At 37.3% G+C, this 12,622-nt stretch overlaps 1 protein-coding gene across 1 annotated transcript; it reads left to right on the plus strand.

The window, feature by feature from the left end:
* On the plus strand, window positions 5,183–12,393 carry LOC102179403 (apolipoprotein R). Its single transcript, XM_005690428.3, has 4 exons — window positions 5,183–5,459; window positions 10,456–10,626; window positions 11,399–11,574; window positions 12,130–12,393. The coding sequence occupies exons 1-4, from the start codon at window positions 5,375–5,377 to the stop codon at window positions 12,283–12,285; spliced, it is 588 nt and encodes a 195-aa protein (XP_005690485.2). The 5' UTR covers window positions 5,183–5,374; the 3' UTR covers window positions 12,286–12,393.

Raw genomic sequence — 12,622 nt, forward strand, 5'->3', positions numbered from 1 at the left:
CTGGGACAACCCAGAGGGATGGAATGAGGAGGGAGGTGGAAGGGGTTTAGATGCATGGCTAATTCATGTCAATGTATGGCAAAAACCACCACAATATTGTAAAGCAATTAGCTTCCAATTATAATAAATAAATTAATTAAAAACACATAGCATTGACTACAAGGACCTTTTGAGCAAAGTGATGTCTCTGATTTTTAATACACTGTCTAGGTTTGATTTAGATATAATGTGTGTGGAGAGTTCACATCAGCTCCACTGTTATTACTCTCTACTCAATGTCAGTATTTACAGATTGAAAAATGTTAAGAGGAAGCTCAGATTAAAGAGAAGATCATATGCTCGGAAAACCAAATCATTTGCTTATATAAGCATACAGAAATGCAGAAAGATACCATCAAGCTCTGCATATAGAACAGAGATCAATCACATGTTCAAAGTTAGGCAGAGGTCAAGTTTCAGAATTTCAAAATCATCACAGTGAATGCAGTATTGAGATTATTTTATCTTAGTGAGTAAGAGCCTCATCAGAACACGTGGAAATTCAAATGTTCCCTTCTGAGCATTGCTGTTTAGTACTGAAGCAGTTCTATACACTGGATGCTTTTGATAAAAGCTGAATCTACTCATCTGAACCAGCTGTACTTCATCAACATATAAAAAGACTACAGGGATAAACACTCAGCCTCTCTGGCTAACACAGCCCACCCCTAATCCATTCCTAAACTGGAACAAAGGTTAGTTACTGAGAAATCTCTTGGAATCAAACTAATAGGACATTGGGGCCTATCCTATAATTGCTCTGTGCACCTAAGTCATTATATATATACTTTAACTAGTACTGTTCTCTTTAAGACTAAAGATCACTGGGTTTTTCACCTCTTCCCTTTCCCTTGCACTCTACATCTAATCAGTTATATAATTTGGTTGCTTCTTCCTTTGAAATGTTTTCAAGATAATGGAAAAAATATTCATGTTAAGATTATAGGTGTGTTTCTACAATATAGGATATTTTTTATTTGTTACTCCAATTCCAACAATTATTTGACCTAAAATGGACCTTTGGTCCATTGTTTTTTACTTGCTATTATTCTCCACCTCTCTTTTGAGAGTCTTTTCAAACAATGTTCAAGAGAGACTAAACTAAGAAGATTGAAACATGTATAATATCATATAAGAAATGAATCGCCAGTCCAGGTTCGATGCATGATACAGGATGCTCGGGGCTGGTGCACTGGGATGTACCAGAGGGATGGTACGGGGAGGGAGGGGGGAAGGGGGTTCAGGATGGGGAACACATGTACACCCATGGCGGATTCATGTTAATGTATGGCAAAACCAATACAATGTTGTAAAGTAATTAGTCTCCAATTAAAATAAATACATTTAAATTAAAACAAGGTTGAGAGTGCATAAAATGAAATGATTATAGAGATTAACAATAGAATCTAAATATATCTCAAATTCTTTCATGTTTAGCATTTACCACTATTACCCTGAACTGAGACATTATCAATTCTAGCCTAGATTACTCCAAAAGGCTTCCATTCTTGTGCCTCCTGGTAGCCATGGAGAGCTACTGGTGTTGTTCCTCTGTTCAAAATCCTTAATTAGATTCCCTTCATAGACTAAGCTACATCAGAGCCTACAAAGCCTTACGTGATCTAATGCTCTTCTTGCATCTCCTTCAGTGCTTTAAAAAGGCTGGTCTTCTGGCTTCTGCTATTTCTGGCAAGAAGTTAGCAATCATTCAAAGTGTTCTCTGTATATAAATAATATTTTCTCTAGATGCTATAAGAAATTTTATCTTTGGTTTGTAGTTGCTTGAATATAATGTCCCTAGACATGGTTTGCATATCTTGAATCTGTAAATACACCCTCTTACACTAACTTGAGAATGAACGTCCTTGGACAAATTGTTTAATATATGCTGCTCATTGCTCCTGAGACATTATTATCTTCCAATTTACCCTGCATTATTTTATTTCACAGTACTTATCTTTCTGACTTCATGATATGCTTAAATTTTTCTTTTGCTGATATTGATCTTTCTTACTAGACCATAAGCTCTAGGAGTATTGAAATTTTTGTCTGCCTTGAGTAGTGTTGCACCCACAGCACCCAGAAGAGATTTTGGCTCATTGTTGGGGTTCAATAAACACTTGTTGAATTAATAGCTCATGCTAGAAAGTTAAAAATAAATCTACACACAAATATGCTTAACTGATTTTTGATGAAAGCAATAGCAAGCCAATGGAGAAAAGGTAGCTTTTTTGACAAATTGTGCTAGAGCAACTGGACATCTATTGGCAAAAAATGAACTTTGATCTAAACCTCCCACTTTACATAAAAATTAATTCAAAATGAATCCTGACTTAAATGTGAAACATAAAATTAAAAAAATTATGAAAATGTACAGGAGATACAATATGGAAACTAAGACTTAAATGCAATGTGTAAAAGTATAACACTTTTAGAAAAAAAATAGGAGACTTTCTTGGGATATAAGGCTAGAGAAATATTTTAGGCTTGACACCAAAAGACATAAAAGGTAATCATGAAAGTAAAGTTGATAAGCTGGACCTCATTAAATGGAAAGATTTTCTCTCCAAAATACCATGTGAAGGAATGAAAGACAAGCTACAATCTTTTAAATCATATACCTGACTAGAACTAATATGCCAGCAAAATTGGAAAACTAAGCAGTGGCTGCAGAACTGGAAAAGGTCAGTTTTCTTTCCAATCCCTCAAAAGGGCAATGACAAAGAATGTCCAAACTACTGTACAATTACACTCATTTCTCATGTTAGCAAAGTACTGATTAAAATCCTTCAAGCTAGGTTTCAACGTTATGGAAACCGAGAACTTCCAGATATACAAGCTGGATTTAGAAAAGGCAGAGGAACCAGAGATCAAATTGCTAACATCTGTTGGATCATAGCAAAAACTAGCGAATTCCAGAAAAATATCTACTTCAGCTTCATTGACTACTCTAAAGCCTTTGAGGATTGCAACAAACTGTGGAAAGTTCTTCAAGGGATGGGAATACCAAGACCACCCTACCTGTGAAACCTGTGTGCAGGTCAGGAAGCGATAGTTAGAACAAGACATGGAACAACAGACTGGTTCAAAATTGGGAAAAGAGTATGTCTAGTGCATGATTATTCAGGATTTCAGGCACCACTCTTCCTTCTTCTAACAGATTAGAAAGGCACCAAAGGGTGACTCATTAAGTGTCTTAGGTAAAGCAACAATAACTACAAGGAATGTCTCGCTGAAATATTGTCTGAGTACTATTGTCAGTTCAGCTCAGTCACTCAGTCATGTCCGACTCTTTGCGACCCCATGGACTGCAGCACGCCAGGCCTCCCTGTCCATCACCAACTCCTGGAGTTTACTAAAACTCATGTCCATCTAAATGGTGATGTCATCAAACCATCTTATCTTCTGACATTCCCTTCTCCTCCCACCTTCAATCTTTCCCAGTATCAGGGTCTTTTCAAATGAGTCAGTTCTTCGCATCAGGTGGCCAAAGTATTGGAGTTTCAGCTTCAACATCAGTCCTTCCAATGAATATTCAGGACTGATTTCCTTTAGGATGGGCTGGTTGGATCTTCTTGCTGTCCAAGGGACTCTCAAGAGTCTTCTCCAACATCACAGTTGAAAAGCATCAATTCCTCAGCACTCAGCTTTCTTTGTAGTTCAACTCTGACATCCATATATGACTACTGGGAAAATCATAGCTTTGACTAGATGGACCTTTGTTGGCAAAGTAATGTCTCTGCTTTTGAATATGCTGTCTAGATTTGTCATAACTTTTCTTCCAAGGAGCAAGCGTCTTTTAATTTCATGGCTGCAGTCACCATCTGAAGTGATTTTAGAGCCCCCCAAAATAAAGTCTGTCACGGTTTCCCCATCTATTTGCTATGAAGTTATGGGACCAGGTGCCATGAACTTAGTTTTCTGAACGTTGAGTTTTAAGCCAATTTTTTCACTCTCCTCTTTCACTTGCATCGAGAGGCGCTTTATTTCTTCTTTGCTTTCTGCCATAAGGGTGGTGTCATCTGCATATCTGAGGTTATTGGTATTTCTCCTGGCAATCTTGATTCCAGCTTGTACTTCATCCAGCTCAGCATTTCTTATGATGTACTCTGCATATAAGTTAAATAAGCAGGGTGACAGTATACAGCCTCGATGTACTCCTTTTCCTATTTGGAACCAGTTTGTTGTTCCATGTCCAATTCTAACTGTTGCTTCCTGACCTGCATACATATTTCTCAGGAGGCAGCTCAGGTGGTCTGGTATTCCCAGCTCTTTAGGAATGTTCCAGAGTTTGTTGTGGTTTACACAGTCAAAGGCTTTGGCATAGTCAATAAAGTGGAAGTAGATGTTTTTCTGGACCTCTCTTGCTTTTTTGATGATCCAACAGATGTTGGCAATTTGATCTCTGGTTTCTCTGCCTTTTCTAAATCCAGCTTGAACATCTGGAAGTTCACGGTTCATGTACTATTGAAGCCTGGCTTGGAGAATTTTGAGCATTATTTGCCTAGCGCGTGAGATGAGTGCAATTGTGCGGTAGTTTGAGCACTTTTTGGCTTTGCCTTTCTTTGGAAGAGTCATATTTTCAGGCCCATCTTTATTCCTGGGTCTTTTCATGCTTGTCTTTCCCCACTGGGCTTTAGAACTTCAGGAAGGAAACAGCTTTCTCCAACACGTTCTGTTTTTTAAAATGTCGTCCTGCTATTTGCAGTCCAAACTAATAATCAAAGTCACAACTTTTCCTAATAGTTAGTGCTTTTCAGGAATGGCTTCCTCTCACACTAGTATCCAAGCTCCACTGGACTTAATGCTCAGTTTGAGCTAACTCAAGTTTTGCTTTGAGAATTGTGGAGACTTCCACTCTGAACCAAAGTGCTTAAAAAAAATCATCTCTTATTTATCTTGTCACTCAGAAATTAATCATTTACATTTCAAGAGAGCCTTTCCAGTCCTAGCACAAAATAAAAATAAAAATAAAAAAGATTGGCATTATGGTTTCTAAATACTCTCAGAGTTCTAAATACTCTCAAAAGTCCCAGTTGCTCGTGGCATCAGATCTTGATGATAATATTGAGGTTTCTCATGCCCTTTGACTCAGTTGATTGCAAAAGTCCTAATTCTGCCCTGTTCCACCCAGTTTCTTCCTAACTGAGGAGGAAGAAGCTCTCAGTTCAGAGTTTTGACTTGTATTTCTTTTTACGCTGGGGTTTTGCTGACTATTGTGCAGCTGAACTCATTTGGAGAGTGCTGCTGCTAACTCACTCTCTTCCTTCCATATATTTTCAGGTGCAACCTGTGATCTTTGAGCTTCCGTTGGTCACAATTGTCAACACTTACCATGAAGCCTGTGTCAGGGAGAAAGTCCCCAGTTCTGTACCTCCTTGGGATTCTGACCGTGCTCCTCTGCCCGGACAGCTTACAAGGTGAGTAAAATAGCTGCGGATTCTCAGGTCCCAGAAAAGCGATTAGAAAAGTGTTCAATTAATGGCAAGAAGGTAGTTAAACCAATCAATTGCAAATATATTCATTCCATATTAGGAATTTTAAAAGTATGATCAAATTGAAATGTTTTATATTACTTTGTGGGAGGTATAATAACTTGTTTTACTAATGTCAATTTCAGTTAACAAATTGCTTTACCAATGTTATAATAAATTGTTTATTAACTTCTATTTTATTAATGGAACAACTGAATTCCCAAATATTTTCAAAATGTTTTTTTAGTACTTTTATATTTATATTATTATTATTATTATTAGAGAAACAGCTGTTTTGTATGAATTGCTAGGGGTCTGCTCTAGTAAACAGATAATGAATTGTGGGAATAAAATGAACAGAAGGGGGAACATGGTCAACAGTATTGTAATCGCCTTGTATGATGACAGATGGTAACTAGATTATCATGGTGAGCATTTATAAAGGGCTTCCCTGCTGGTTCAGATGGTAAAGAATCTGCCTGCAATGCAAAAGATGCAAGTTCGATCCCTGGGTTGGGAAGATCCCCTGGGGAAAGAAATGGCAACCCATTCCAGTATTCTTGCCTGGGAAATCCCATGGACAGAGGAGCCTAGTGAACTATAGTCCATGGAGTCACAAAGAGTTGGACATGACTGAGCAATAAAACATGCATGCATTTTATGAGGTAAATAAATGTGTTGTACACCTAGATTGAACATAATATTGAGGTCGATTATGTTTCAATTTTAAAAAAAGAATAAACTGCAAATAACATTACTTTCATAATTATACACTAAATATGAACTCACAAATGCTTGTAATTTCTTAATTTTTAAATTAGTTTATTACCCTCAGAGATAATTTTTTTTCTAATCCTTTGGCATGTAATTACCATCTCTTAAGCAAATTTGAAATTGTAACTTTTACCACTAATTCTGAGAAAATTAACTAGAATCTTAAGTCATAAGTAATATGTGAAAAAGCTCTCTGTAATGACATTTTATACATGTAAAGTTTCATTTTTTGCAGTTTGGTAATGTTTATAAATTAATCAGCATTGAGAAGATTTGATAATACCTGTAGGACTCTATGGAGAAATGTGACTAGAGCATTTAGTTGTGCTTTATATAAATACAATCTGTGCATTAAAGGTGAATTTTTAAATCAGAAAATGTGATTTCTTTTTTTCCTATTGATAACTTAAAATATGTACAAAGATTCAAATACTTATTACTCAGATTCAGCAATTATCAACTCATGACCATTCTTGTTTTAACCATATCCACATCCATTTTGCCCAGTCTAAGCTATTTAGATGGAAATCTTGGATATTACTTCTGAATATTTTAGCATGTATCTCTAAAAGATAGGCATTCTTTCTTAAAAGCTATGATAAACCATTATCATACATTAAATTAAGTAATAATTACATAATATCAAGTATCTAGTTTTCAAATTTTCCTGATTGTCTTATTTATAAATGTTTTTGTAACTTTATTTATTCGAATTAGAATCCAAGTAAGGTCTACACATCACAATTGATTCATACTCCTCTTGAGTTTCTTTTAATGTATAGATCCTTTTTTTTTCCTTATATGATTTTTCTTTTGTCTAAGTTAGTTTCTAAAGAGGATACGGTGGTATCATTATTTTGGAGGCTTCTTCCACAAAAAGATGAAAATAATTGAGAGAAGGCTAAACAAGTCAATATAGGATTATAAACTTCAAGTGTTTGGCTAGGAATTGGACCTGATGATTTTTTTAAACTTATTTAGCAAATAATAGATTCTCTTTCATGTATGTGTGTGTCTCTGTGTGTGGTGTATTTATTCTACCAACCTTCCACGTTCATCTTTGAATTTCTATTTCTATTGGGTAAGTCAGTAAAGAAAGGCCATATATCATTGGTCAAGAAGTCTTGTGAGTTATTCATTTATCTTTTGAATAAACTCCTTCCTTTTCATTTCCTTAATTTCTCCATTGTTTATGGAATTATGCCTTTAACCCAGCCTATTGTTTAAAACCTGTCTTAATCTGATCCCAGCTTCATAGCCTACGTCTCATACTTCTCCCCTATGTGATTCTCTAGTCAAACTAGCCTATTAACCAACCATAAAGATTCCCATGTGATTTGCTCCCTCTCATTCTTGTTAATTTCCCTCAATATAAAATGCCTCATCAATGCAGCTAACTATCCAATTCCAAGTCCTGCTCCTAGAAGGCATTTTCCTGCCATATTTAATGCATGGGATTCTCTCTCCCTCTTCTTATAATACATATTTTCTGCTTTCTTTTGACAAATGCCATACTCTTCCTGCTATTTTGACAACTATTTATATGCCATCCTCACTATTTTAATGAGGCTCCAATGTGCTCCTTAATATTCTCCATGGAGTTTAGTGCAACAGTCTTATGTCTATTGTGTTAATAAAAATTTATTTCACGTGAGCCTCAGGAAGGGCTATACTTGAGCTCTAGACTTCCTGTATAGGTAACATCACCTTCTCACAAATATCTGTTTGGGAACTGCCCCTTTCAGAAGAACACTCTAAGTGTCTGTAGTGTGGGGAGGTATGAAATGTGCTCCCTGCCCTCAAGATGCAAAAGGAGAATAAAGATCTGTCCATCTACGTATCTATCTGTCAGCACAGATATGCATACACACATACCCCACAATATAACTGCCAAACCAGTGAGACAGAAAATAGAATGTCTTTAACAGATTTGAAGACTTGTACTTCATTGTGTGATTTATTTTCTTAGTCTTTCTATTTATACTTTATTGATTAGTCTGTTCCTTCGTCTGTAAATGAGGATGAAAATGACACTCAAGTAAGGTTTTTTTGTTTTTGTTTTTTTAAGATTAAATGCGATGTTGTAAGTGAAGTGCTTAACACAGTGCTTAAGACACAGATAGATACACCTGTTATTGCTAACAAGAAATGTAGTTCAGAGAAACCAAAGATTGCTGTGTGCCAGAGTTGCTCAGGTACATTCACAAATGTGATAATGTGATTTGAAAGAAAAAAATATTTTTGGGTCATTTGGTCATTCAGAAAATGTGTATTTGGTCTTTGTCCAAGGTTCCTGGCTCACAGCTCCCAACATTCTGATGATATCCTAAGTAAAGATGATGAGAAAGTTGTCTAAGGAACTAATTTCAGAACCCCAACTAAAGATGGGTGCTCAAGTCGCTTCAGTCATGTTTGACTCTTTGGATTGTAGCCCGCAAGGCTCCTCTTTTCCTGGGTTTCTCTAGGCAGGAATACGGGAGTGGGTTGCCATGCTCTCCTCCAGGGGGTCTTCCTGACCCAGGGATCGAACCCATGTCTCCTGTGTCTCCTGCATAGCAAGCGAATTCTTGACCGCTGAACCATGAGTAAGCCCAAAGATGAGCACTGGTTGCTAATCATATGATTAGAGGGTTGGAATTATCAGTCTTACCTTCAGCCTCTGGTGAGGAGGCAGGTGTTGGAGGTTGAATCAGTTGCTAATGACCAATGTTTTTATTAGCCATGCCTATGTGATAAAGCCTCCATAAAACCCCCAAAACATGGGACTTAGAGAGCTCCTGGTTGGTGAATATGTAGAGGTGCAGGAAAACTGGCATTTCTGGAGATGGCATGGAAGCTCTGTGCCCCTTTCACACACTTTGCCCTTTGCATCTCTTCCGTATGGCTGTTCCTGAGTTGTATCCTTTTAGAATAAATATGGTAAGTGAAATATTTCTCTAATTTCTGTGAGGTGCTCTAGAAAATTCATTGAACCCAGGTTTACTCTATGGCTTTAATCTTTTATTTATAGAAAACACAAAATTATGAAAACTTTCCAAGTACCGATAAACCTAACATCTGTTTCTTAAAATGATGTGTATTTACCAATATTTAAAAATTATTAACTAAATCCTCCAAGGCTTTGTGAAATTTGATATAATGTCTTTGTATGGATTAATGCTTATTTCATTATCGAAGTAATTTCAGAACACATTTTCTAACATTCTCTTCTATAAAAGGTGCAAAAACACAGAATACTCTTGGGATTGATGGGTGGTAAGGTATTCTGGATTTGCACAGTCCCTACACGTTTTCACAGAACAATGTCTCGATCAATCACAAATGTTTCTTTAGTAACTTTAGTTAAAAAGAAAAAATAGACTGACTCTAAACTTTAATTACTGAAAGTCTTCCACTGTCCCCAAGTAGCCCATTCTCTTTGCTGAGGGCAGTGTATTGCCAAGACCATGGTCTGCGTGGAGCAGAACTGCACTGACTGAGTCCCTCCCTTGTGTGACCTTGGGAAAGTACTGTACTTCTCTGTGTTTCCTCATCTATGAAATGAAAATAATAGTAATGCCTACCTCATAGGGTTGTTTGGGAGAATTAGATGAGTTAATATTTGTTAAATGCTTCAAGTACTGCCTGACACTTTATAGTAAATGCTTTACACATATTTTGCTAAATATTTAAACTTATTGAAAAAAATAGTTGTAAACAAGGTGAAGATCAGTTCTCTTTCCCTCAGATACGCTTATAGATAACTCCTTTCCTTAATTCCCAGCCACATGGTAATAGAGGAGCACAATCCTTCTTTGGTTCTTCCTCCATAGCTCAGTTGGTAAAGAAACTGCCTGCAATGCTGGTGACCCGGGTTTGATCTTTGGGTTGGGAAGATCTCCTGGAGAAGGAAATGGAAACCCACTCAGTATCCTTGCCTGGAGAATCCCATGGACAGAGAAGGCTGGCAGGCTACAATGCATGAAGTCATAAGAGTTGGACACGACTTAGGGACTAAACCACCACCACCACATTCCTTCTTTGTGAATTATTCCAATTATCTTATGGGCAATGAAATTGATTGGGAAGGATGAAAGTCTTTCAATAGATCAATTTAGTTGAATGCTGCTTTGTTTAATGTGCTTCTTTGTTTAAACAACAACAAAATCCTCTTCTCTCACCATTGAAGGTTGTAGTGCACCACCTGAAGTTAAGCATGGACACTTCACATATATTGAAAGAGAAATATTTGGAACTGATGTGGTTGAGTATGAATGTCAGGAAGGATATACTCTTGTTGGAGAGGCTAGAATCTCCTGCACATTTATCAATTGGTCACCACTGGCTCCTCAATGTAAAGGTAATCTAGGTTCTCTTATAGCACTAAGAGATAGAGCTACTGTAGAGTAATTCAGAAGTGACTCTGAGAGAATGTGTCCTCCCAGCCAGAGGTAGAGTTGTCATGAGCATGTGCTTGAGCCTGAGTGAGGTCCACTGTGGTTTATTTCCCACATATCCAATAAATGGCACCCTCAAATTCTTATAGAGGCCAGAACTTTTCATGGGAGAGTTGACTGATGGGGTTGACCTCCTTATTGGGTAAGTGACTATTATGGCAGAATAAGGAAAATGTTCCTAAAGGTTATTTAAATCATTTCACTCATAATAACTCCAGGAGCTGAGTTACTGGTGCTATTTTTTTTTACACAAGAGGAAACTGAGGCAAAAGAGAGGTCCCATAGGGCAGAAGTTAACAGCTCAGAACAAACCCTAGGCTCTCACTTTTTCTCTGCCACTGCAATTCTGTCATGTGGGGCAAGGCATTTAACTTTCCTGTGTCTCAGTTGCCTCGTCTCTAAGGTGGAGATAACCATAGGGCCTCCCTCACAGAGTTGCTGAAAGCTTACACTAAGTGATGTATATATTGTGTTTGCACATAGGTGATTCCAGCCAGATCTCCATAAATACTTGCCAGTGTTGGTAGAAGTAGTAGTAATAGTAGGGTATCAGTAGTGTAGAAAAGAAAGGTAGAATTCAGCAATATTTTTATCCTTTTTATATGATATTATTGGTGTTAAAATGTGTTGTATTTGAGATAGTCACAAGGCTAAGAAAATGTGTCTTGATTACAGCTGTATGCCAAAAACCAGAAATATCAAATGGAAAGCTGTCTGTGGAGAAGGATCAATATGTCACCCCTGAAAATGTCACCATCACGTGTGACCCTGGCTATAGGATGGTTGGTTCCCAGAACATCTTTTGCTCAGAGAACAAATCTTGGAGTCCGGACGTGCCCAAGTGTGAGAAGGTGAGTAACAGCCAATGAGTTTTATGTCATATGACACCTCAAAATAAATTAAAGGGAAATGGGATGGTTCATAAAATAGAAAAAGAAATAATACATCCCAAAGGTCTATTTCAGTTGTGGGGGGGTGAATTTATAAGGTGTCTATTGGCTCTTTCCACCTTACAGTAGGTCATCTCAGGTGTGTGAACAAGAGTCTTATTGACCATATATCTAGCCTTTGGTATTTCCTCCAATAAATTATGTGGTTTTGCTCCATTTCTGGTTGGTCAGCAGAAGTGACATGCTAGTTGTTTTTTGGGGGGATTTCCTTTCTGCTTATACTTCCTCTATGCTTGGCACTGATGCTGATTATTATTTGAGAATAGACACAGACTGAAATCTCAGGGCAATATTTTTCTAGGATCCAAAGTATTTTTCTGGAGTTTCCTATCCATCATCGGTCCTGGGGTTCTTCATTTACCAGTCTCCCTTATGCCATAAGACCTCCTGAAGAAGCACACCCTTTACAAGGATGAGGAAAGTTTCTGAAATCATTCTTTTTGTTTCCTCTTTCAGGTACCTGCTGAACTTTGTGAGGCAGTCTTGAAAGGCCAAAAACTCCTAAAGTGTCTCCCGAATGCCTGGGAGGAAAAGGTGGCCCTGGAGTTATATAAATTGTCTCTGGAGATTGAAAAACTAGAGCAAGAAAAATGCAAAGAGGAAATTGCTTGAGGCTTTTTCTTGCATACATGCTCAGGAAAGAAGTTGCAGTATCAATATACTTCACTGTGCAGGAGAGTTCTTGCATCACTCACACAAAATACAGTATTTTTTACCTTACTAACTTCCATAGTTGTGCCTTTCTTATTCTTTGATTACCTGTAGGATCTATAGTGATGCTTGTTCCTGATGCTGATAATTCATATCTTCTCTCTTTTTGCTTCCTGACCAGTCTGCCTTGAATTTATCAGTTTTATTGATACATGTTTTATGGCTTAGAATGTGGCACTTCCATGTATTCTTGTAAAGACTGTGTGTTTTGCTGCTGAGTGGCACTCCTTATAAATGT

This window comes from Capra hircus, chromosome 16 (assembly GCF_001704415.2).
Source record: "Capra hircus breed San Clemente chromosome 16, ASM170441v1, whole genome shotgun sequence".
Taxonomy (NCBI): domain Eukaryota; kingdom Metazoa; phylum Chordata; class Mammalia; order Artiodactyla; family Bovidae; genus Capra; species Capra hircus.

Coding starts and splice junctions, on each gene's coding strand:
- LOC102179403 (XM_005690428.3), top strand. CDS start 5,375: ATGAAGCCTGTGTCAGGGAGAAAGTCCCCAGTTCTGTACCTCCTTGGG. Junction 5,460..10,455: donor CTGCCCGGACAGCTTACAAG/GTGAGTAAAATA, acceptor TCACCATTGAAG/GTTGTAGTGCACCACCTGAA. Junction 11,575..12,129: donor ACGTGCCCAAGTGTGAGAAG/GTGAGTAACAGC, acceptor TTCCTCTTTCAG/GTACCTGCTGAACTTTGTGA.